The 26,591-nt window shown below is 42.2% G+C and overlaps 1 protein-coding gene across 2 annotated transcripts in view; it reads right to left on the minus strand.

Annotated features, from left to right (window-relative positions):
* The window catches only part of jakmip3 (Janus kinase and microtubule interacting protein 3), a 33,020-nt gene extending 7,523 nt beyond the window's left edge, over nt 1-25,497 (minus strand). Inside the window, exons 1-15 of one of the 2 annotated variants that reach the window (XM_071918574.1) lie at nt 25,363-25,497; nt 24,625-24,867; nt 23,528-23,767; nt 18,770-18,958; nt 14,706-14,819; nt 13,148-13,303; nt 11,638-11,775; nt 10,270-10,305; nt 10,052-10,129; nt 9,166-9,270; nt 6,942-7,070; nt 6,699-6,782; nt 1,567-1,629; nt 1,342-1,440; nt 460-558 (exon numbers count right to left, since the gene is read on the minus strand). In XM_071918574.1, the coding sequence (XP_071774675.1) occupies nt 460-558; nt 1,342-1,440; nt 1,567-1,629; nt 6,699-6,782; nt 6,942-7,070; nt 9,166-9,270; nt 10,052-10,129; nt 10,270-10,305; nt 11,638-11,775; nt 13,148-13,303; nt 14,706-14,819; nt 18,770-18,958; nt 23,528-23,767; nt 24,625-24,867; nt 25,363-25,497 (1,908 nt within the window). Of the gene's footprint in view, nt 1-459; nt 559-1,341; nt 1,441-1,566; nt 1,630-6,698; nt 6,783-6,941; nt 7,071-9,165; nt 9,271-10,051; nt 10,130-10,269; nt 10,306-11,637; nt 11,776-13,147; nt 13,304-14,705; nt 14,820-18,757; nt 18,959-23,527; nt 23,768-24,624; nt 24,868-25,362 lie in introns of both variants that reach the window. The other variant, XM_071918573.1, reaches the window with a different exon arrangement.
* Between the last annotated feature and the right edge of the window lie 1,094 nt (nt 25,498-26,591).

Consider the following 26,591-nt stretch of genomic DNA (forward strand, 5'->3'; position numbering starts at 1 on the left):
AAAATGAAAAGGTTTTAGGAGAAAAAAACTTTTTAAGGGATTCAAAATGGTGGAAAATTCAATATTGAGTACACTGATGGTCCTGGAGTCAAATTTGTAGAGCAAGGATTGTTGGACATAAAAAAGTAACAGTTAATGTCAATCAAAGTTGCAGTGTGGGAGATATGGCTTGTTAATTTTTGACCTTTATTTGTAGCACCCCCTTGAGCCAACCAGTATAATTGTGTAAATTCCAGAACATAGCGGTGACATTCGCTGTCAATTCAAGTTGATAAAAATCGGACCAGTGGTGTCATTGAACTGACAGACAAATGAAGACCGATACAGAATTCCCCATCATGAAATCAAACAGGTTGTCCTGTAGTGTGGAGGTAGTTGGTGTTCTAGTTACTGCTCTACTGATGTCATATTGAGGGTGCAGTGTAGGACTCTAGTTAGTGTTCTAGTTTGTATACTTACAGTGACTCCCTCAGCCTCACAGTAGAGCTGCAGAGGACTGAGGCCTTCTGGGAAATGCAGTTGTTGGAAGTTGATGGCAGGGGAACGCCGTTCTCTCTCCTAAACAGTAAACAGGGTTGGAGGAAACACTGTAAGCAGTGATCAGACATTCTTCTTTACAAAACAATGCAGACATGACATTATATCCATAGAAATGCACACATGTACATGTACACACACATACATACAGTGGATATCATTCTACACACTCTTTTAAATGCACTACTTTTTTATTGCCTAGATTAGAAGATTGGAATGGAAAAATAAAACATCTTGGTTGTGTTCATGTGCACTCCACCTATAATGGTGGTTGTAACTAATTTTATAACAATCGCATTCCAAAGAATGAACAACACAAATACCTTCACCTGAAATAAGTTTAAAGTGACTCTAATTAGATCAATTAAAACTAGGATTTTACTGCATTTTGTTGCATAGTGTGTATGAGTAAACAGATACAAGCATGAGCAATGAGCACCCTGGTTAAATAAGAGTGAGTTCTTAGTTCACTAGCCTGGTTAAATTAAAATATGTTTCTTAGTCAGTTCTTAGTTCTTAGTCAGCAAGTCCTGTTAAATAAGAAAGAAGAATGTATGCTCAGTCACTAGCCAGTTGAAATGAGGATTCAAATAGTTTAGATTAAGGACTTAGATTGGAGTTAGGGGTCAAATGGTGATAAATCTATTTTGATCTCCATGTGACATCTAAGTCCACTGTAACTCTTAGCTGGTGGTGCTAACATTGAGTTTTACTGATCTCTAGTTAGCTGGTGGCGCTAACGCTCGGTTAACATTGGGTTTTACTGTATTACTTCCCTCTAATTAGCTTCTAGGATGACATTACCTCTAGTTCTAAGATTCTAAACTCCAACAGTTCATTTTGGTCTTTCGCATCCTGGATGTCGTTTTTCAGTCTCAGCTCCTCTCCTTCCATCTGCCTTACCTACAATAGCAAAATAAAGAACCAGAAGGCAAAAGGCAAGTGATGTGATACATATTACATATTATCTATCACATTACTATCAAGTGAGAAATAAACTTGACTTGACTTGATAAACTTGTGCTTTACCTTATCCACCAGTTCCTGGTTCCTCTGATACAAGGCCTGCTTCTCCTCCACCCACTTCACATCCTGACAGAGAGAGAGAGAGAGAGAGAGAGAAAGAGAGAGAGAGAGAGAGAGGGAGGGAGAGAGAGACAGAAAGAGAGAGTCAGAGAGAGAGAGAGAGAGGGGGGGAGGGAGGGAGGGAGAGAGAGACAGAGAAGGAAGGAGAGAGAGAGAGAGAGAGAGAGAGAGAGACAGAAAGAGAGAGAAAGAGAGAGACAGACATACCTGTTTGTATGGAAAAGAGATGCACATTTTTAAAATAAATAGCATATAAGTGCCACCAGTAATTTTCAACAAAATATAGATCATCGAATTAGATCATCTCATTTTACTTTAAATTGAATAGGTATTCTTTGGATTGTTACTGTATGTCAGTTTTGCCTTATTTGTCCTAAGTCGATACAACATATGTACTCATTTCAAATCAGCTCTTGGAACATACAGGGTCTTTGCTCGTCAACATTTGGTGTGAAGAGCAAACACTGTGAACTTATAAATAGTATAATTAGATCAGAAATTATAATCATAACAGAGACATGGTGTAAATCAGATGTGGTCACTCACTGTCCTCCAAACTATAGAGAAATTATTATACCATCACAGAAATTAAGCAATGTAAACCAAGGCAGAGACTCAGGAGGTCAAATAATATTGTACAAATCGGAAATTCATAAATGTTTAGATTTTTTAAAAACTGGAAATAACTACATTTGGATAAGAATAAAAAAGGACCTTATCCCCACAGAAAGAGATGTATACCTCTGTGGTATATATATCCCCCCCTCTGAGTCTCCCTACTACCAAGATGACATCTTCCCTAACCTAGAGTTGGAAATATGTCATTTTCAGGAATTAGGTAATGTACTGGTTTGTGGTGACTTTAAAGCATGAACAGGAACACAAACTGACATATGTAATTCACAGGGTGATAAATACATAACAGACCAAACCCTAACCAGTAACTTTACTCTCCCTCACAGAAGGAACCATGACACAGTGGTCAACAGGAACAGGAGGGACCTGCTGCAGCTCTGTCGAAGCCTGGGGCTGCGGTCGAATAGTCTTTTTTGCTTAGGAAGGTTCCTAACTGAATGAAATGGCCCGGAAGTATCTAAGTGGCAGCCATGATAAGAGGTGTTCGAATTCCCTAAATGCTAAGGAAAGGTGCTTCAATGCTTCCTTACTTAGCTCCTTTAGCATAGGATACACTGGACGATCCTTTACGAAAGGAAAGGAGATAATGCCGTCCCACAATTCCTTGCGGCAGCAACATTTAAAGCGACGCACCATTCGGCCGTTCACGAAAACAAACGATCATGACCGACAAGGGACGCAGATCATCATGCAAGTTACCGTTGCTTATTAAGCATTTTCCATCTTATGCCATAACCTATGCTCAGTTTGCATGAGTTATTTCTTCATTCTGAGCGTTGTTGTATTGCCAGCCTTTAGGAATATCATTAATTAATTTTACTTCAGTCACAGATGCTGAAACCCTTGCCTTAATAAAGGCCTGTATCAGCCATAACAACTTCAAAGCACAATCAAGTAAACATTTCAAGGTGTTTACTGAGTTGTGTGGTGGTTCTTAAGCTATTATATGCATAGGCTTATACGGGGCGAAGTATCTAAGATGCGCTTTTAGTAGTCCATATTCAGAACATTGTAGTTTCACCACGGCAGACCCACATCATTAACATCCGCCATCGCATAATTACGTAGCCTAGTGTAAGTGCAGTCGGATTCTCTTAGCACCACGGTTGTCTTTTCCTAAGCCCTTATGAATTCTCCTTCACATCTTTCCTTGACCTCATGACGTTTTCCAACGAGGTCAAGGAAAAGTGGTTAGGAATAGGAGTTAGGACGTATTTTTTTGACTATTTGACTGCAGCCCCGGTCTGTATATTGTCAATGGTAGGCTGCGAGGGGACTCCTTAGGGAGACACACCTACTGCTCACCTCTTGGCAACAGCACTGTCGACTACATGATCACAGATATGGACCCATTCTCTTTCAGTGCATTCACAGTCAAGCCTCTGTCCCCTCTGTCTGACCACAGCCAGATCAGTCTGTTCATCAAAAAGACTGACAGTAGTAAGAGTGAATGTCATCAGCCCTGTCAACTGTATGATTTACCTAAACCATACAGATGGACTGATGACAGTATAGATAGATACCAGGCAGCAACAACAGATCAAGAGATCCAAACTCTTTTAGACAGATTTCTGTATGAGTCACATCCTTACAATATTGAAGGCATAAATCATGCTGTACAAGACATCGGCAATGTATTTAACGCAATTGCAACAAAATCCAAACCAAAATTGGCCAAACCTAACAAAAGAAAAAGTAAACATGAAAGCTGGTATGACAAAGACTGCCAAATACTTAGAACACAGTTAAGAAACATTTCTAATCAAAAGCACAGACATCCAGCAGATGACTCCCTTTGCCTTCAATATTGTGAGATTCTTAAAATATATAAGAATACCATAAGACAGAAAAAACTACAAAACACCAGTAAACAGTTAGTTATTGAGGAGTCCGTTAATTCCAACTCCTTCTGGGATTACTGGAACTCCCTCTACAAAACCCCAGAACAACTTGTCATCCAAGATGGTACAATTTGATCATTTCAAAAACTTCTTTCAGCCACCAACAGAAACAGAAGCAGAGAGCAGCACTATCAAAGAAAAACTACACAAACTAGAAAAAACAGTAAAAGATTATCAGAACCCCTTAGATCTCCCAATAACATTACAGGAGTTGACAACAAAAATAAAGGCACTTAAGTGCAAAAAAGCATGTGGCCCTGATGGCATTTCAAACGAAATGCTGAAATACAGCTCTGAAAAATGCCATGTAGCCATCTTGAAACTGTTTAATTTGATCCTTACTGTTGGCTGTTTTCCTGAGACTTGGAATAGAGGAATCATTACTATCATTACAAAAATGGAGATAAATTTGACCTCCAAAATTAGAGGAATCTGTGTAAGTAGTAACTTGGGAAAAGTTTTTTGCAGTGTAATCAACTCAAGAATAGTCAGTTTCTTAAATGAACACAGTATAATCCACAAAAGTCAAATTGGGTTTATGCCAAATTGTTGAACCACAGACCACCTCCACACTCTTACAACTTTAATTGACACCTATGTTAACCAAAACAAATCCAAAATCTACTCATGTTTTATCGACTTCCAGAAAGCATTTGATTCTATTTGGCACGAGGGACTATTATACAAATTAATTCAAAGTGGCATAGGGGGCAAAACCTATGATTGTTTAAAATCAATGTATGAAAATAATGAATGTGCAATAAAAATTGGGCACCAGAGAACAAATTACTTCCCACAGAGACATGGAGTGAGACAAGGATGCAGTCTCAGTCCCACTTTGTTCAATATTTATATAAATATAAACTCGCCCACGAAATAGAACAGTCCACTGCACCTGGCCCCACTCTACTGGACAAGGAGGTAAAACTTCTCCTCTTTGCCGATGACCTGGTCCTCCTGTCAAGGACTAAAGAAGGACTGCAGGAGAGCCTGGACATCCTGCAGAAGTTCAGTCAGACCTGGGCTTTAACAGTGAACCTGAAGAAAACTAGGGTGATGATATTCCAGAGAAGGTCCCGGTCTCGGGAAGACACTTTCAAACTTGGGGAAGAGGTTATCCAACACACTAAGAACTATACTTACTTGGGTATTAACATCAGTGCAACAGGTAATTTAAGAAAGGCTGTGAATGAACTGAAAGAGAAAGCAAGAAGGGCATTCTATGCAATCAAAAGAAAAACCCAAATTGACATACCAATTCGGACCTGGATAAAAATTTTCAAATCAATCATAGAACCAATTGCATTATACGGTAGTGAAATCTGGGGACCATGAACAAAACAGGACTTCCAAAGTTGGGACAAACATCCAATTGAAACCCTGCATGCAGAACTCTGTAAATCCATCCTTAGAGTACAAAGAAATGCCCCCAATAATGCATGCATGGCAGAATTAGGCCAATACCTACTATAACAAAATTTACAAAAATGAGCCATCAAATTCTACATCCATCTGAAAACCAGCAACCCCCACTCCTACCACTATAAAGCCCTTCAGTGCCAGGAGCTGAGCGGTGGGAGGAGTCCGCTCTGCCAGCTGGTCCTGGGGCTCACTGCACCGTCCCAGGACAGACCTCAGTTAATTTGGCCCAACCAAATTATGGATAAACAAAAAGAAAGGTATCAATCATATTGGAAAAAAGTAACAAAATCTTAAAATAAATTAGAAACATATTCGGCCCTAAACAGACAATACACATTGGCAGATTACCTGACCAGTGTGACTGATCCTAAACTGAGGAAAACCTTGACCAGATACAGACTCAGTGAACACAGCCTGGCTGTAGAAAAAGGCCGACACCGACAGACCTGGCAACCCAGAGAGGACAGACAGGCAGACCTGGCAACCCAGAGAGGAGCGGCTGTGTTCACTCTGCTCAGGCAGAGGTGGAGACAGAGCTGCACTTCCTTCTGAACTGCACCAGGTATGAAAATGTGAGAGAGAAATATTTCTCCAAACTCCAAAATATGTGTAACTTTGAAAAACTCCTGACAAAAAACTTCTTTATATCCTTGGAGAAAAACGTGAGTGTGCCACACTAGCTGCTGTTTATAATAACATGCTGTGAAAACCTGAGACAGGAGAACTGACCTAAATATTTTTCATTTTTTCCTTTGTGTGTGATTGAATAATTGCAACTTTCTATTGTTCAATTATCTTTGTTGTTATTATTGCTACTTTTTCTTGATTATCACTGTTTTGCTTTGGCAACAGATACTGTTGTATTTAATGCCAATAAAGCTCATTTGAATTGAATTTAATTGAACTGAGAGAGAGAGAGAGAGAGAGAGAGAGAGAGACAGAGAGAGAGAGAGAGAGAGAGAGAGAGAGAAAGGAGACCTTTAGGAACAGATTTGTCAGTAGTAACCCTAACCCTAAAAAAGGCCTAGTCTATGTTAAATATTCTATGTTCTATATTCTCCATTTTATGTTCTGTGTGTGTGTGTGTGTGTGTGTGTGTGTGTATGGGTGTGTTACCAGTCCTTGCTGGTTTAGCGCTGACTCCAGGTCTTGGATTCTGGTCTGATATCGACTCATCTCAGCGAGCAGCTGCTCTCTGGTCTGTAGAGAGACAGAAATATTATTGCTGCCCCATTGAGCGACACCGAGGATCAAAGCCCCGACCCAGGCAGCATGGGTGCTCGACCCTTCTGGACCACAGACAGGACACCTGAACAGGGATCAAACCTGTGGCCTTGTGGGTACAGGACGGTTTGTTACCTTGATCTCCTTCTCTGCGTCAAAGCTTCCTCCCACCGTCTCCTGCAGCAGAGCGTAGGCACGCTGCAACGCCTGGTATTCCTGAGTCAGCTGTCTGTAACGAAGCTCCGCCTCCTCACGAACACAACCCTGCAACAGACAGTTAACCAGCCAGTCAGTTAACCAGCCAGCCAGGTAACCAGTCAGATAGTTAACCAGTCAGTCAGTTAACCAGCCAGTCAGTTAACCAATCAGTCAGTTAACCAGTCAGTCAATCTGTAAGCCTGGTATTCCTGTAGTAAAGCCCTGCCTCCTCACAAACAACCTGCACATAGACAGATAAGCAGTTAACCAGTCAGTTTAACAGTCAACCAGTCAGTCTGTAAGCCTCACACTGACAGTTATGCATGTGCAGACTGTTGATACCTACTGTTTGTGTGTGTGTGTGTGTGTGCTACAGAACACAACCAGTCTCATAATACAAAGAAAATGACCAAGAGAAACCTGAAGCCAGGAAAAGAAACAAATGACCGAATGAACAAGCTGGTCTTCAACATGCGGTTTGACTCTGAACAAGATCGATTGCAAGATATTTTGGACTCTCTCTACTCTATTCTGGATTCTGGATAGGTACAATTACTGACAGGTCAGTAGGGACAACCACTGACCTACTGTAGGTACAACTACCAGTAGGGACTAGGGTTCGACCAATATATCGGTTTATGTCGGATATCAGCCTTTTTTTGAATATTGGATATCGGCATGTCCATGTCTTTCCTCTCCGATATGAAAGATACACATACAATAGAAGTTTAACTCACGAGTCCTTACAATAATCTGTCCAGGTAGAATATAATGTAAGGTGTAGCTAATTCACTCAGTCACGGTTAAACGATGGCTGGCTAAACTACAGTGAGTTCAGTAGCTCAGCAGCCACACCATCAGCTGTAACATTAGCGTGACCCTAAAACCTTAATCAAATAATACTTTTCATAGTAGCGTGTGTATGTGCAAGTGAAGGCTGGTTGCCATTTGTTCTTCATGAGATGGTAAACAGTGCTGGCAGAGCCCATATTAGCCTCCGATTAGCCACAATGTCAGACATCAATGGCGGAGCTATACGGTTTTCAGTCACGTTACTTATTACAGTGTTTTTCAACCAAAAAAAAAATGTATTTGACGGATCATCGCGTGACCGTGTAGCTCCACCATGTTTGACTAATAAAGTTATTTTGACTCAAGGCAGGGTAAGTACCGTAAAGACACGTTTAGACCTGCAACAAAATATAAAGAGCGGCTGGCAAGAGAGTGACGGCTCACTGACTGCAGTCCCTAAACCAGGCAGTAGGTGGAGTGCTAACTATATGAGCCAATTAACACAGAGACAAAGCTTTCTGTTGACAGTCAGTCTCAGGACATTTTATTTTTCATTTGCAATATTATTTTCTTTGCACATTTTATTTATTTAATGTTTTATTGAAAATATAATTATTTTAGTAATGTTTATTTATTCTTTTCCAAAATTTTACATGAGGACATACAGTATATGCTGCATATGTTTGTGTCAGAAATATGACTTAAGACTGTTTACAATACCAATGAAGGTAAAAGTAGAGAGAAAAAAGCTTTTGTTGACAGCATCTCTCAGGGCTTTTATCATTTTGTTTATTCAAACATTTCATAGGGTTAGGGTTAGGGTTAACCCTCATCAAAAAGGGATTTGCCCTAGTAATAGTTTTCTTGTTTATATTTTTGCATAGTAAATTTGAAGATATTCAATATCGGCACAAAATATCAGCTGTCGGCAGCTTCAGTTAAAAAACATCAGAATCGATATCGGCCTTAAAAAACCCATATTGGTCGATAACCTACAGGGTTAAGACAGAGAGACAGAGGACAATCTTAAACTTTAACTGAATACTGTACCACCGGTCTGGATCATCGGCCAGTGGTGCGTTGACAGACCACACCACCAGAGGGCAGTGTAACCTAGCCAGCTAAAGGGCTTTTCACTAGAATCCCAGCGTCTCACCTCCAGGACAGATCCAACACACCAAAATAATGTGTGTGTGTGTGTGTGTGTGTGTGTGTGTGTGTGTGTATATGACTATATCAGCATGTTTTTAGGATTCTGTTTAGTCAATATCTGACTGCATTAATAGTGTTTATGTCCTTTGTATGCTTATGCTTATGTGGACATAAATAAATCTTTCATCTGTGTGTGTGTGTGTGTGTGTGTGTGTACCTCCTCTGGTTCGGTGTCGGGGGTGTGGTCGGTGTGGAAGGACAGAGAAGATCCATCTGAGTCCACAGACGCTTCTTCATCATAACCATAAAACGTCTCTATGACCTACACACACACACACACACATACACACACACACATACATAAATACATAAATAATAAATTCATACATTATCATGAGCCACACCTGGTGTCAGGTAGATACACACCAGGTGTGGCTCATGATAATTTATGAAATAAATCATTAACCTGCAGGACATCAGAACTCCAGGACAGACAGACAGGCAGGCAGACAGACAGGCAGACAGGCAGACAGACAGACAGACAGACAGACAGACAGACAGACAGACAGACAGGCAGACAGGTTGACAGACAGGCAGACAGGTTGACAGACAGACAGGAAGACAGGCAGACAGACAGGTAGACAGGAAGGCAGACAGGCAGACAGACAGACAGACAGGCAGGCAGGCAGGCAGACAGACAGACAGGCAGACAGACAGACAGACAGACAGACAGACAGGCAGGCAGACAGACAGGCAGACAGACAGACAGACAGGTTGACAGACAGACAGGATGACAGGCAGACAGACAGGTTGACAGACAGACAGGATGACAGGCAGACAGACAGGTAGACAGGCAGGCAGACAGGCAGACAGACAGACAGGTAGACAGACAGGTAGACAGACAGACAGGCAGACAGGTAGACAGACAGGTAGACAGACAGACAGGATGACAGGCAGACAGACAGGTTGACAGACAGACAGGATGACAGGCAGACAGACAGGCAGACAGACAGACAGACAGACAGACAGGTAGACAGACAGGTAGACAGACAGACAGGCAGACAGGTAGACAGACAGGTAGACAGACAGACAGGCAGTCTTACCCTGCAGGCTCTGAAGCCTCTTTTCCTCCTGACAGTGACAGAGTCTTGTCGTCTGTATCTCATCAACATGTCTCTCTCCTGGAAGAGAGACACTGTTAGTACTAACAGAAGTAACAGTAGTTTTACTAGTAGTACTAACACTTTTACTAGTAGTAGTAATAGTAGTAGCAGAGGCAGTAGCAGTACAAGTTGCAGTAATCATAGTATTCAGTACTTACTATAACGCTCTTTACATAACCAGCTGTCTCCAGAGCCTGAAGAAAGAAACTTCATTTCATCATTCAGCTTTCTGATCCAATGTAATAATATAATACACAATATAACTCTGACACTTCTTATCCAGTTTTAATATTAATACACTAATCCTATGACTAATACACTAATCCTATGACTAATACACTAATCCTATGACTAATACACTAATCCTATGACTAATCCTCATCCAGCTGACTGGGTTGATTGTTTCCATACACTAAAAAAATCTCAGTTTGTTCAATGAGGTTGTTTGCATTAGCTCTTCTGCTTCATTAAAATTAATGTTAAGTAATTAATTGGTAAGTTGGTGAGGTGATTGACTGTTTAGAAAAGTAATCAATACATTCTCCAAAACATTTTAGTGACTTTGTCACTTGTCACTTGAAATGTGGGTAAATTATTATGGACAACATATTTTTTTTAAACCAGAAATAGTTATATGTCCCATGCATGATATTAATTTATCCAGCATGTTTTCAAAAACTTTAGGATGGTGGTCTGGAAGTATGGGGGTGTAGGACCGGACCGAGGTCTGGAGGTATGCTGTCATTTCATTATTCGCTGACATTGTTTCCTACATTCAAAATCAATATCCTATGAAAGTATTTGTATTGAATATTGATGCGTAACTACTCGAGCCAGAATCTGTCTGGTAAATGGTTGAAGCCATTGCAGTTTCCTCTATGTGTTTGTATGATTAGGACGTCTCATAGCCAAGTATGTGGGCATTTAACCCTGTGCACAGTGCAGTTATATCTGTAGTCTACTACTTGAAGGGCAGGTTTGGACAAAATGAGCATTATGTAGCCTATGCAATAATCAAATATTGTTATAGGTCCCCAGTAGTCGGAGCTGTAAGGTCATATATATTCGGTCATATAGTAATGTTCAGGTTGTTGGTCTACAGTAAGCTGTATGGCTGTATTGAGCACCACCGTGCCTCCAATGCGCTTGTTGTCTTGATATGTTCCGGAACCTTTTCCCTCCACACAGACTCACGGGAACACCGACCCCTTGGTGTTCCGGGACCTCATCATTTACAAATTAAGCACTGGGTGTAGGGTACCAGTGGTGGGAGTGTAGGAGAGAGGTAACATGGCAGAATTTGGGGAGGTTGAAGATGAGGTGAGCTGCCACATCTTGGAAGGAGAGAGTGGTTCAGGAGACCAGCTAGGAGAATAGTGGAAGAAATACTACCTTTGACAAGTCACCTATGATACATTGTTGCTCTAGAACCTGATTATTTGCACTAATAGTAGTAGTAGAAGCAGCAGCAGCAGCAGTAGTAGTAGTAGTAGTAGAAGCAGTAGTAATAGTGGTATTAGTACTACCTTTGACAAGTCATCTATGATGTGCTGTTGTTCTAGAACTTGAAGACGTAGAAATTCCATCTCTCTCTCTTCCTGGCTGTAACCATGGTAACTGGTAGAATGGCTGCGGTCCAGATCATTCAATGAGCTGGGTCTCCTCTGAAAATAGACCATAATAAACAGTGCTGTAACCATGGTAACTGGTAGAATGGCTGTGGTCATTTTAATTTCTGTTTAAATGATCCACTTTGTCTTTCTGTTTAATAGAATTTCCCCAAGGGGATTAATAAAGTTATATCTTATCTTATCTTATCTTATCTTAGGCCCTTTTCACAAACATGGCTGCCGTACTTCTGCAGGGTGAAGCTCGGTTCTCACCAGCAATGTTAAAACTTTCTGTCACCCATAACTCTGTGTGTGACATTTATTCTGTGTTGTACGTTATGTTGAAACACAGAATAAGTGTCACACACAGAGTTATGGGCAACAGAAAGTTGCTTTTTAACATTGCTGGCAATGGTGAGAACGGATCTATATCCTGCGGAAGTACGGAAGCCATGTTTGTGAAAAGGACCTATAGATACAGATCATAATAAACACTGATGTAACCATAGTAACAGACTAAGTGAAAGCTGGTGCTGCTGTACAGCTGACTGCTCCAATAATAAGCCAACTATCAGCTCTTTTCCCCAAAACTGTTCCACTGGAAGAACTATTGTTAGCATTTTGCTGTTCCTCAAAACGAATGTTTACAACCAACATCGCAAAGTTGATCAGTTGCGACTGCAGCTATGTTGCTGCAGTAAGAAGCAATTTAATGGCGACTAATACAACCAGGAAATAATCATTTTGTAACTAGTGAATAAATCTATGTATGTATTAAAGATTTTTTTCAGTGAATCTTTTAGTTACAACTACTATTGGTGAGGCAGTTTTGTGTTTATAGGTGTATTAATTAAGTTAGTAATGCATTTTAGAGAGCCTACTCCAGTTTCTGTGTCCATGCTCATTAGCCACATTCTCTATAATCTGGCCTAAGGTTTCTTTGTGTTCCACTGTAGGGTGGTGCTGAATTCTTGAATATGGATTCTGCTGCCAAAAATAACATCCCAAAAAGAGTTTAGGAATCACCCCTCGCCTGTAGAAGTTAGTCTTTGGAAACATTTTAACAGCAAACACTAACAGTGTTGTTCATTACATTCCGATGTGCATCGTAGTCACAACTCACGATGAGCTTGGCAGTTTCTCTAACAAAGATTCATACATTGGTGGTTAGATAGAGACTTCCATTATTAATTGGGAAACACACCCGTATTCTAGAACACTGGTTCCACGTCACTATGGTAACCATTGTGTTGCAGAACACTGGTCCCATATCACTATGGTAACCACTCTGTTTTAGAGTGATGGTGCCATGTTACTATGGTAAGCACTGTGTTCCAGAACACTGGTCTCACATCACTAGGGTAACTATGGTAACTAGTGTGTTGTGGGGGAGGAGTTAAAGACAGAGCATAAGGTCAAGGGTTACCATAGTTACCATCTCCAGGTTCTCCTGGGTGACAAAGCGCAGCTTGTTGTCAAGGCGCCGCAAAGCGAGGGCCAACTCTTCGTTCTTCCTGCTCAGACGTTTATTCTTGTCCAGAAGTGGAAGAAACTGACTCTCTGCCTCTCTCAGTCTCTTCAACTAGACAGACAGACAGACAGACAGACAGGCAGACAGGCAGACAGACAGACAGACAGAGAGACAGGCAGACAGGCAGACAGACAGACAGACAGACAGAGAGACAGGCAGACAGGCAGACAGATAAACAGACAGATACAAATCAGCACAAATTAACACAAGCAGTATCTGGGTATAGTTACTGACTCTCATTTGTTTTGGAAAACAAGTAAATAAGCTTTTCTGTACCATGACATTCAATGTTAAGCTCCTGTTATGCATATATTCAATGTTTTTTTTCACACTTATCATACTGTATAACTAGTTGGTCCCAAGTAGGGAAAACTACTCTAAGGCCACAGCTTGTACAAACAGACCTTGAAAAAACATGCAACTGTAATATCATATATATATATACTGTATATATACTGTATAGTATAGTATATATATATGTCCAAAGACAATAGTGTTTCTGCTATTGTTGGAAGACTGGTGTTCAGCTGACAATAGCCAATTTATGAGAATGCAGAGTTTTTGTAGACGTGAAGATGTGGACTGGTCTAATTACCTGAGGTCAAAATTAAAACCATGTCAGACTGCTGATCCCAACTGTATAATGTTTGTTAAAAAGAACTGTTACTCAGCATCATCATTTTTTAATCATTTATTTTGAACATAAACATTGGTTTCTATCAATATGTCTCTGTTTCATAATGATAGTTTCACACATGAAACCTGTCAAATTGCCACATTCATTTCCAATAAAGGCAGTCCTTTCTGCCTTTCTGCTTTTTTAACATAATGCTGCCATTCACACAACACCAGCAATACCATTACATTTCTCTGTTGTCATTTCTGGAAATTACATTTACCCTTTGCACCGGAGTCACTCCAGTTTGAAAACATGGAGGCTGAAAACACTGAGCAGCTTCTCTTATTTCACCTTTTTTTGTCAATCCTTGGTCAAGAAGCTGCAGCCGTTGTCTAGTGGTTTGTATTTCCCTCCTACACGTCTCTTTACACGGTACAGCTGACGCAGAATAAACTCATCACCTCCTTGAGAACTTGTGATTGGCTCACACAGTTGGACAACAGTGTCCTGCGTCAGTGCATCCTAACTTTGTGCGTGCTTGTCCCGTTAACATCGCCTGACCTAACTACATTGAGCTAGCAGAGCTGTGTTTTGTGTAAAAGATTTAGAGTTTAAGTTTGTCCCTCTCAATGGACAGGCACCTGTGTGCAATGTGTGTGTGTGTGTGTGTGTATGGGGGGGGGATATAACAGAAAACAAACAGCTGTTATGGCCAGCGATAAAGTTCCCAACTCCATGGTAAGTCTTCACATACCCATACAGCAATAATGTGGTTGTTATTACAGCCCTTGTTGTGTGTGTGTGTGTGTGTGTGTGTGTGTGTGTGTGTGTTACCAATTCATTGCGTTCCTCAGACAGCAATGCATTTCGATCCTCCAGCTTTCTGACGATGGCGCTGAGCTCAGCAATCTTCAACTGAAATCTCCGAGTGTCTCTGTCCTCTTGAGTCTGCAACATACACATACACACATACACACACACACACAGGCACACAGGCACACACACACACACACACACACACACACCTGTGGGTCACTGGCTATGTCTGGAAGCCTGTAGAACATACTACATGTATGCTGTACTGCAGTTTGTTATACAGTCTATCTACAACATTTAATTAACACTTAAAAATGTTTTTAGCTGTTTGGTGAATCAGCTATTGCAAATTGTTAACAGCTCTCTTTGTCTGGTGTTTTCCCAAGTGCTTTGAAAACTGCTGTTATTAAACCTCTGTTAAAGAAGAGTTGCCTGGATGCCTCTGTGATCAGTAATTACAGACCAATCTCCCTTTTATTAGTAAGATCCTGGAAAAAAAATGTCTTCAATCAACTTAACAACTATTTAATTTCAAATGTCCACTTTGACCATTTCCAATCTGGATTTAGACCCCATCATAGTACTGAGACAGCCCTTATGTCAAGATCAGAAAAAGGACTCACACGCAGACTGAGGCTGAGAATACTGTTCAAAAACATCTTTACTTAAGTAGTAGGCAGGAACAGGGTCATAGACAGGCACAGGCCAAACACAGGTGGTCACAAGGCAACAGTACCAGTAGGGGTAGGCGAGCAGGGCAGCCCAAAGTACGGGCAAGGTCAGAACCAGGCAGACAGAAAAATATTCAGCAGAGCAGAACAGGTAATGGTGGGAATGGACTGGGTAGCAAGTTAGAACATTCTAGCAAAGACTGAAGGGAGAGTTGGTATATATAGTGAAGGGTAAATGGGCAGATGAGCTGCAGCTGGTGCAGCCGGCAGCAGGTGGGGCTGATGCAGTGATAGGAACTGGTGAAGTGAAAACCAGGCCTGGAGCAGAGCTGGTCAGGATGGTAAGCCGGCTGGGATCGTGACAGTACCCCCCCCCCCCCCCCCCCCCCCCCTCTACGGAAGCCACCACGTGTCCTGTGGAAAACTGCTGGGGCATCGGTGAGACTGAAGGGCATTACCAAGTACTCGTAGTGTCCATTGGGGGTGTTGAAGCCGTCTTCCACGCATTGCCCTCCCTGATGCGGATAAGGTGGTAGGTGTTGCGTAGGTACAGCTTAGTGAACATCTGGGCTCCCTTGAGCGACTCAAAGGCTGTGGTCAAAAGGGGCAGGGGGTACCGGTTCTTAATGGTGATATCGTTCAGTCCCCGGTAGTCAATGCAGGGGCGGAGAGACTTGTCCTTCTTGTCCACAAAAAAGAAGCCAGCGGGTGAGGAAGATGGTTAGATGATGCCAGCAGCCAGAGCCTCTGAAATATACTTGTCCATGGCTGCTGTTTCGGGACCGGACAGGGGGTAAACACGCCCCTTGGGTGGGGTAGTGCCAGGCAGTAGATCGATGCCACAGTCATAAGGCGGTGAGGAGGTAATGTGGTGGCTCTGGACTTCCTAAAAACAGGCTTGAGGTCAAGGTACTCAGGTGGGACCCCAGACAGGTCAGGAAAATCCTCCTGTGGAGCAGACACAGGAGACAGAGCATACGAGGCAGAAACCAAACAATGACCATGACAATAGGAGCTCCAACCCACAATAGTCTTTCCCCTCCAGTCAATGTGGGGGTTATGTTGAACAAGCCAGGGGTTACCTAGCACGATAGGTACATGGGGTGAGCATATGAGGCGTAAACAGATCTCCTCTTGGTGGTTCCCAGGAATTAACAGCTCAAGAGGGGTAGTGGTATGAGTGATAAGAGCTAGTGCCTGCCCATTAAGACCCTTAGCCTCAACAGGAGCCGTCAACGGTACCACAGTAAGACCCAGCTGCTCAACTAACAAAGAGTCATTGAAATTATCATCAGCCCCAGAGTCCACCAAAACGTGTAGGGTGTGTTGTTGCTTACCCCCCCAAGAGGACAGTGTGAAAAATGGATATGCCATTGGAAGAGGCCGAAGAGGTGGTGCCCGTCAGTACCTTCTTCTCTGCTGGTGTGTTGTCTTTTAGCGGACATGTGGCAATGAAGTGACCACCAGGCCACAATACAGACAGGCATTGCTGGGAATCCTCCTTCTCCTCTCCTTAGAGGAGAGCTTGATTCGGCCCACCTGCATGGGCTCCACAGCATCCTCAGTGGGTGGAAGAGCAGGGACTTCAGGGAAAGATGCAGGAACGACTTGCTGCCATGCGGGTGGACGCCGGCTGACCCCCATCTCCCGGCTGCGCAGGCGCATACGACTGTTGATCTGGCAGGCTAGCTCAATTAGCTCGTCCAAGGTAGCGGGCAACTCCTGAGAAACTAGATTGTCCTTAACATCATCAGACAGACTATGATTAAATGCATCAAACAAGACGTCATCATTCCAGACACAGGTGGCAGCTAGTGTGCGAAACTCAATGGCATAGTCAGTGACAGAGCGTGTACCTTGTCGGATCTGTGGCAGTTCTCTGGCAGCTTCGCAGCTGGTAGAGAAGCAATCAAAGTCCTTCTTCATCTCCTGGGTAAAGTCAAACACTGGTACACACAGGTGAGTTGGCATCCCATATCGCCGTTCCCCACTCGTAAGCCCTCCCAGAGAGGAGTGTGATGATTTATGCTACTCTGGAACAATCTGTGGCAAAAGTGGAGGGCTGCAGCTCAAAAATCAATGAGCACTGGGCAAGGAAGGAACGAACCAGGCAGACAGAAAAATATTCAGCAGAGCAGAACAGATAATGGCGGGAACGAACTAGGTAGCAAGTTAGAACGATCTGGCAAAGGGAGAGTTTTACTACTATGGTAACGGCTCAATATTTGTAAAATTGATCCCCCGGTCTGGTCTGTATGAAATGTAAGATGATGTACTGTTTAAATGTACCATTTAAATGCCAATAAAGAAAATAAACATGATCACATTGTATGATTTATTGTCCAATTACACCCACTTCACTTTACAGGCCCGGTACCATGTAAATACATAGGAATTACTATTGAATTGTAGAAAATAGACACGCTTCACTTTACAGGTCCGGTACCATGTAAATACATATGAACGCAAATATGTTGTTGTATAATTATTAGCCACGTTACTGTGTAATAGTTTTTTTTGTCAGCGTCTAATTAGAAATAGTTCATATGTTGTTAGGGACCTGTAAAATGAAGGGGAAATGATAGAAGCACCAAACGTAACTTCTGTAAGCTACAATCCACAAAAAAGATTAAATGTGAAAAATATGAGAGAAAAAAGAAAATAAACTGGGTGAAAACTTTTTCCATGGCAGTTATGGTAAATACATACAGTATCATGCCACCCTGACCCATTATTGGTGCTTCATTAGTGAAACATGCTGATCAGCTAACAATACACCTAATTACCTACAAGATGGTGGAGGAGTGTAAGAGAAAAGGAGGTTTTTGAATTGAAATTGATCAAATAAATGTGAAATGATGCAGTCCATTCAAACAACAGGCTTGCATTATCTTATTAGAGAGAAATGAGGAAGAGAAAGGTCTTATAATCGTTGTCTGAATTCTTCATACTACAATTTTTAGTATGTGAGATGCCCGTATAAAAATGTAATATGTGAAATGTATCTGTATGAACAGTACATTGACCAATATGTGAAGTACAGATCCCATGGTTGCTACACAATTGTTTTCTCACTGACAGTTGTTGTTGTTGTGTTGTGCTTAATGACTAAACTCTCATAAATTATTTATGAGCCACAACACATTTTAACTTCATGTAGCTGTTTCCCGAGTTGACAGACTCCCAGCAGCGGACTGGTTTCTTCTTCTGGTGTCATTTCTGCCGTAATGCAAAAGTCTGCCAAGTATATTGTACGTAATACACCACACATACACTCCAGCAGTATGTAGTATACTGCACATACTGTACATACGTACATATCTAGAACATTCGGACTCAACCACTAAGAGCAGCTGTGTTATGGGTGAGTTAGGAAGAGGAGGAAGAGGAGGGTCTTACAATGTGAGAAGCTGTGTAAAGGGTGGAGTTAGGGGTGTGGCCAGGGTGGTTTAGCCCCGCCCTCTGCGCGTCTCTCAAGGCTGCGATTTGCTGCTCGGCAGCCTGAGTCTGCAGCTGGAGGCGGTGGGCGTGGCCAGCCTGCAGCCCCAGGGCTTTGTCCAATACACTGACAGCTCTGTCCTTAAGCTTTATCTCATCCATCTAGACAGACAGACAGACAGACAGACAGACAGACAGGTTAGGGGTAGGGTTAGTCAGCTCTGTTCTTTAGCTTTATCTCATCCAGACAGACAGACAGACAGGTTAGGGGTAGGGTTAGTCAGCTCTGTTCTTTAGCTTTATCTCATCCAGACAGACAGACAGACAGGTTAGGGGTAGGGTTAGTCAGCTCTGTTCTTTAGCTTTATCTCATCCAGACAGACAGACAGACAGACAGACAGGTTAGGGGTAGGGTTAGTCAGCTCTGTTCTTTAGCTTTATCTCATCCAGACAGACAGACAGGTTAGGGGTAGGGTTAGTCAGCTCTGTTCATTAGCTTTATCTCATCCAGACAGACAGACAGATGGACACATGGACAGACAGACAGTCAGAAAGACAGAGAGTCAGACAGACAGACAGACTGCACTTCTTAAGGGAAAGTGTCATGAAGGAGAGAGTAGCCATTTTTAAGACGAGCCCTACACAGAGTTTGGGGAAACCTGGTGTGTTTATAGTTATGGCTGTTGAGAGGCTTGTTCATCTAATTTCTATAATTTAATGAATATTTTAGTATTATTAATAATAATAAAAATAATAATGATAATCCTTGGTACCCAAGGACACTGTACAGTCATACACAAAACAATTAAAAACATTAAAATGGTGCAGTAACACAAAAGAAACAGAGAAAGCTGTTTTGCTGATGTTTGATGTGTGTGTCAAAGGAGAAGGTAGAATCCAAGATGGCTCCCAGACTCTTTACCTGAGTTGTGGGGGGGCGTGATTTAGCCAGAGACAGACAGTGAGGTGTGGGCAGCTTTCTTGAGGTTGGCTGGGGAGGCAATGATAGCCTCAGCTTTATCACTGTGGAGCTTGAGGCAGTTCTCAGTCATCTAAGTATTGATGTCCATGAGATGATCAGTGACAGCAAGGAGAGGTAGAGTGGGAGGGTCTGGTGTGAATGTAGATCTGTGTGTCATTAGCATAATGTGGAAATGTAAACCAGGCTGATGGATGATATGATCAAGATGGAGCATGTAAACGATGAAGAGCAGTGGGCCCAGAGCAGAGCAGTGAAGAACACCTTGGGGACGGGGGGGGGGGGGCGGGTGTTCTAACCCTAACCCTGATGCCCAGTAGATTTTTAATGCGGTGAAGTAGAATGACGTAGGCTAGAGGTAAAGTAGGCTAGTGAAGCAGCCTATGATAGACTGTGTCAAATGTAGCAGTGAGATCAAGGAGAACAGGTCGGTCACTAATGAATTTCAACAGCAGGCATTCAAAAGAAGTTGAATGTGTTGTACAAGTTGAACATGTTAGACAGTCACAATTGGACAGTTTAGACCTTGAGGTTGGACCAATAAATAACTCCCTTTTGGAACTTAAAAAATAACCAGTTCCCGGTCACTTCAGTTCTTTTGGAGAAAGCTGATGTGGTGCAGTGCTAGCAAACTGTGTTATGTGTTAGGTGGATATACAAACTTCAGCAGCATTTCGACCGTTCATTTTTGGGTGAACTTTTCCTTTAAAGGCTATTGCTGCTCCATGGGTATTCCTTTTGTTGACAGTTTCTCTAACAGTATCTCTGAAGAACATCCAAACCGTAATAATTTATTTGCTGCCTTAGTCTGCACACTGTCAAGTTAACCCAAAAAGCATCTCCCTATTTGTACCAAATTGTCATCATGGGCTCATGAGTTGTATAAGTTCCAAATTAAGCTCATAGGCTCATAAGTTATATTCAACATGTTAAGCAGCTGGACTGACTGTCACAGGGTTATTAAAGGACTTGCAATGATTGTGCATAATGATGCGTTATGGCTGCTCTCATCAAGAGGCGGATTTTATGGACAAGCAAGGCAGGCAACTGCTTGGGGCCTCCAGCATGAGGGGGCCCCAAGGGCTGACTCACTTCAGTCCACAGCAATGACTCATATTGTGGGAACCCCCCTAAACTATGGTACCCTTGCAGCGACAATCAGTAGGAAACCTCCGTAAAGGGGCCCCATCTCATTTGCGTTTCTGTGACCAGCGCAGCACAAGTTTGTTTTGATTCCTGATTGATTGATTTTACCATTCAAAATGAAGAGGACTTATCCGTCCGGGAGTGAAAACAAAAGAGGAGGAAGAGAAAAGAAAGCAGGACAGTGGTAAGTGGAGCAGATAATGACAAATGATGATAAATGATGATAGTAAATAGTACGACAAAAAGTTAGTTAGCAAAGATACATGATGTCATGTAACGTTAGCCTAGCTAACTTTTGTTTTAGGAGTTGGCGAGGCACTTGACTAACGCTATATAGCAAGCTAACAGAATTTAGTTTACTAGCTAGCTAGAAAGAAATCTCTTTTTTTTGGCAAGAAGTTATTCTAATTGGCTTGTGGCTTACAGTAGTATGAGTAAAGTTATTTGTTTGGTTTAGCCTGACAAAGAGCCACTGGCTGTCAGCTGGCTTTGCCCCCAAATCTAAACATATGAACCTTGAGCTCATATGAGATTAATTAAAATGTAATGCAAATAAATAGTTTAAGCTAGGTTTGTGAAACCAGCTTGTGAAACTGATTAAATCTTAATCAAATGGAATATTAATTTCATCCTAACGGTATTGATGACATATGCTATGCCCTATTTTATTGTTAATATAAATGTGTGAAAATAAAAAAATGCTTTTTGATTGATAACTGATTATTTAATAGATGTTCTGGGAGACATAATGGCAACGAAAATCGGTCAGAAGGGCCCAATGGGACTTCCTGCCTGGGGCCCATGGGACTTTCTGCCGGGGCCCCATGCGACTTTCTGCCCAGGGCCCATGTGACTTTCTGCCCGGGCCCCATGGGACTTTCTGCCCGGGGCCCCATCAGACTTTAGAATGGCCTCAGGTGCGTTGGAGACGCTGTGGCCGGGCGCACAGCCGTCCTCTGTCTTATTCCCTGAGTCACAAAATGAGAATAAAACACTTGTCAAGTCTGTTCTTAAGTCTGTTATATATTTTGTCAGTCAAATGAGATATTTAGGATTTTCCTACCTAGTGCCTGAAGAGAGTAAATATTAAAGTGCTGGGATACAAGTTCACTATTTGCATATGAAGGACCTACTTTCCTCCCTTCACCACAAGATCAAAGAGGCAACAACTTCACACTTTACCAATTTAATAAATGTTAACAAGCACAATCCTAGGTTTGTGTTCAGCGTATAAAACTGTATAATAAAAGATAATAATATAAGCCTTGGACCTCAGATCAACATCAAGTCAGCTTCTAAAAATCATCTTCAATCTAATTTTAAATTTGATACTTATGTCAAAAAAACGAATGTAGTCCTGTTTGTTCCTGTTTGTTCCACCTTATAAATATTGCTAAAGTACGCCCTTTGCTTTCTCTTCAAGACTTGAAAAGATTAATGACTGTATTCTTGTAATTTCCTGAAAAGGCCTCAGTCAAACCAGATTACAGCTAGTCCAAACTGCAGTTATGAGCTACATCACTCCTGTCTTGGCTTCACTGCACTTGCTACCAATTAAGTTCTGAATTGAATTTAAGTTTCTTCTGATTACTTACAAAGAATTCAACACTTTTAGCTTCTTAATCCAGGTTGAAAACAAAGGGAGTTCAGGCTAGCTTCCTCTTGCAAGTGTCTTCTGTTACATAACAAACATATTTTAATGAAATTTTACATTTTTTTTTTTTTTGTGGCAAAATTGTTTTTATTGTTATATTCTTCTCTATTTTCTGTGAGGGTTAGGGTTAGGGTTAGAAAACTGCTCTTGAAATAAAGTAAATTATTATTATCAATACTAATGTGTTTTAATGACCAGAATACTCATGTTCTGTACTGTATTCATTCAAATTTACGGACAGCACCTTTAACAGTCAGCAGGTTTCTGACTGTGCCACGAAATCGCTGTGTCTCTCTCTGTCTCTCTCTCTCTCTCTGTCTCTCTCTCTGTCTCTCTGTCTCTCTCTCTGTCTCTGTCTCTCTCTCTCTTTCTTTCTCTCTCTCTCTCTCTGTCTGTTTCTCTCTCTCTTTCTCTCTCTCTCTCTCTCACTCCTACACAGAGGTCCAGTGTGTTTGAATGAAGACAGAGACTCTGTTCAGTCTGTCTCCCTCTCTACATAGTGTGTTTTGTATGTTCTGTGTGTGTGTGTGTGTGTGTGTTTGTTGTGTTTATTGAATTGTACCAGTCTGCGAATCTCCCTCTCACATAGTATTCTGCCCAGCTCCTCCTGTGTGTGTGTGTGTGTGTCTTTGTTTTCAGTGTGTGTTATATATTTTGAATTGTACCAGTCTGTGAATCTTTCTCTCAGTCTCTCTTTATTCTGGTCAGCTCCTCCTGGTGTTTGTGTGTGTGTCTAGATGTGTGTGTGTCTCACTGTGTGTGTATATGTGCCTACGTGTGTGTGTGTGTGTGTGTGTGTGTTTTATATATTTTGAATGGTACCAGTTTGTGTATATCTGTCTCACAGTCTGTCTTTATTCCTCCTGGTGTTGGTGATGAGATGATCTCTCTATACACATATAGATGTTATTCATGTTGTGTATTTATAAGTTTTATATATTTTGAATCATACCAGTCTGCGTATTTCTCTCTCACAGTCTCTCTTGATCCTGGCCAGCTCTTCCTGGTGTTGATGATGAGCTGATCGGAGTTCGGCCGCTCTGGCCTGACAGGCCTGCTGAGCCGATCCCAGAGCCTCCTCAGCGCTCCTCTTAGCTCCTCTTAGCTCCAGCACCTCCTGCTGGAGGCGACAACGCTCCGCCTCCCAACTCCTCCTCGCCTCCTCCACCTCCGCCAGCAACGCACTCCTCACCTGGATGGGGAGGGGGGGCATTTTATTATATAGCTGCTGACAGCATCTTGCTAACAGATTAAAATACTTCCTTTATAAATTAATGATGCTGATGACACTTTAATTTATAGATTACAAATTTCAGTAAGGACACAAAGCTTCAGCTCCCTTGTAGCAGAAAAACCTCTTGTCAATATCGTCAATATAGCCAAGTAGCTGGAGCTGAGTTGTTGTAACAATTAGCAACAATTAGCCAAGTTTTCCACATAGACCCAGCTGCTGAAATTACATTAATGGATGAACATTAAGACAAGGAAATAAAGTGTGTTCAAACCAAAACCACTGATGACCGGGTCATCTTTGAAACAATGCTCAGTCATTTCTCTGTTTTGGTTTTTCTGTCACTTGAAGCAGAGAGAGACATGCAGTGGAAATATGGCCTGTGATTGGTCGATTGAAAGCCAATTGCAATGCTGGACAACTTTGCCACCAAAAAAGGACAACCTACACCAAACCCAACACATAGAAGCACAACACTACTGTGGGTCGGTCAGGTGAGTCAGTCAGGTGAGTCAGTCAGTCTGGTCAGTCAGTGTTGTCAGTTAGTCTGGTCAGTCAGTGTTGTCAGTCAGTCTGGTCAGTGAGTGCTGTCAGTCAGTCAGGTTAGTCACTGTTGTCAGTCAGAGGATGATAGATGGATTATGGGCTGTCACAAGACAGGAAGAAATAGATCTTGATAATCTAGATCCACTAACCTTGTCAGTAGATTCTCAGGTGGACAAATGGACAGACAGACTGACTGACAGGCACACAGATACGCAGATAGACAGGTAAATATGCAGACAGACAGGCAGATAAATCTTGATAAATTAGATAACCTTATCGGTAGATCCATCCCTCAGCGTCAGCACCAGTCCGTTAAGACGTTGAATCTCTCCGTCTTTTATCTTAATGACTCTCATCAGCTCCATCTCATGTTGTCGTAGTAACGTCTCCCTGGTAACGGCCAGTTCCTTCTGTTTCTCCTCGTGGAGTTTGGTCTTCAGCTCCGTCACGGCAACCGTTGCTCGGTGATGCTCTGCTCTCAACTCCTGACTCTTCTCTCTCTCCAGACGACTGACCTGCAGACAGACAGACAGACAGACAGACAGACAGACAGACAAGCAGACGTTTTACTGAAATGTAGCAGTAGTACTAGTAGTAGTAGTAGCAGTAGCAGTAGCAGTAGTAGTGATAGTTTTAGCAGTAGCAGTAGTATTAGCAGTAGCAGTAGTAGTAGTAGTAGCAGTAGTAGCAGTAGCAGTAGTAGTAGTAGTGAAAAATTGTTTTAGCAGTAGTAGTAGTAGCAGTAGTAGTAGCAGTAGTAGTAGTGATAGTTTTAGCAGTAGTAGTAGCAGTAGTAGTGATACATAGTTTTAGCAGTAGTAGTAGCAGTAGTAGCAGCAATAGTAGTAGTGGTAGTAGCAGTAGTAGTAGCAGTAGTAGTAGTAGTAGTACTAATATTTCAGTGGTGGCAGCAGCAGTAGTAGTAATATTTCACTAGTAGCAGTAGCAGTACTATTTCTGTAGCAGTAGTAGTACTAATAGCAGTAATGCGTTTTTGTAGTTTTTGTTACCTTGTTCTTCTCCTGTTGTAGTTCTATCTGGATGTCCGTGAGCTTGGCTCTTAGCTCTTCATTGGCTGCTTGAAGGGTTGCCATAGCGTCAGGTCGTTCCCCCCTCCCTCTGCCCCCCGACCCCCGTTTTGACATCACCCCGCAGGCTCCACCCCCAACAAGCTGTCCGTCAATCTGCAGTTCAGCTACATCTGTACCTGCACAGATACACACACACACACACACACACACACACACACACACACACACACTGTCATTACTCCATCAGTTGGTTTCATGTGATTCTCTATAAGTGAGTAATGTGTTTTTAAAGGAACATTCCACCAGACCTTTTTTCTGACAGAATACAGTTTTGCCCATTGAGCAGAACCAGCTGTGTATGTGCTGTAAAACTTTAGATATTCCCCTAATCTACTGTGCATGTCTCTGTCTCCCAGCTACAGCTTGGACTACAAATTGGGGTGGGGGGTGGGGGTCTAACCACCAGCCTCCTCACCGGAGCCAGCGAGGGCGGAGCAGGGTGTGTGTCTATGTTTACACCTGGCAGCTGAGGTGGAGGTGTAACCTGGCGAGAGGTACTCTGTTGATTTGTTTATTGTATTTTATTCAAACAAGCAAAAAAAAGCCAACTTGTGTACTAGACTGCAAGCCTCAAACTGCGGCAAGAGACGGGACATTTTTTCACCATCTCTCCGGAATCAATGAACTTTGCCGACAATGACCGACAGCAATTGGTAACAGCAAATATCCCCAGACAGCGCTATGGACAAGCTGAAGGTTGTGCGAGTTTGTAACAACTGTTTTCGTTCTGAAGACTTTGAAGAAGACCTGCGGCGAACGCTAATGAAAATTCTGTAAGCTCCGAAACTGAGGAGCGTCCATATTGACAGGACCTGTCCAAGGTTGCAGCGGGCAGAAGACGCACCGGAAAACGATCTGGTTAACATTATAACATTAAAACATTAACACTGCAGTGGTATGTGGGACCGTTTTGATTTTTCTAATGTATGTAATTCTATTAGGGTTAGGGTTAGGTGGGAGCTCAGACCAATCACCGAGCCGGCGGGGTGGAAGAGCTCTTCAGGCTTTACCAACCCTAACCAATAAAACATGTGACCCCACCAGTCCATGACTTTTCCTAAATATGTGTTTGTATATCAAAGTTTTAAAGTTATGCAATAAAAGATAAGAGAGTAATAATCACTTTTTCCTCAGACCACGACCTGTCT

The sequence above is a fragment of the Centroberyx gerrardi genome, chromosome 20 (genome assembly GCF_048128805.1).
Source record: "Centroberyx gerrardi isolate f3 chromosome 20, fCenGer3.hap1.cur.20231027, whole genome shotgun sequence".
Taxonomy (NCBI): domain Eukaryota; kingdom Metazoa; phylum Chordata; class Actinopteri; order Beryciformes; family Berycidae; genus Centroberyx; species Centroberyx gerrardi.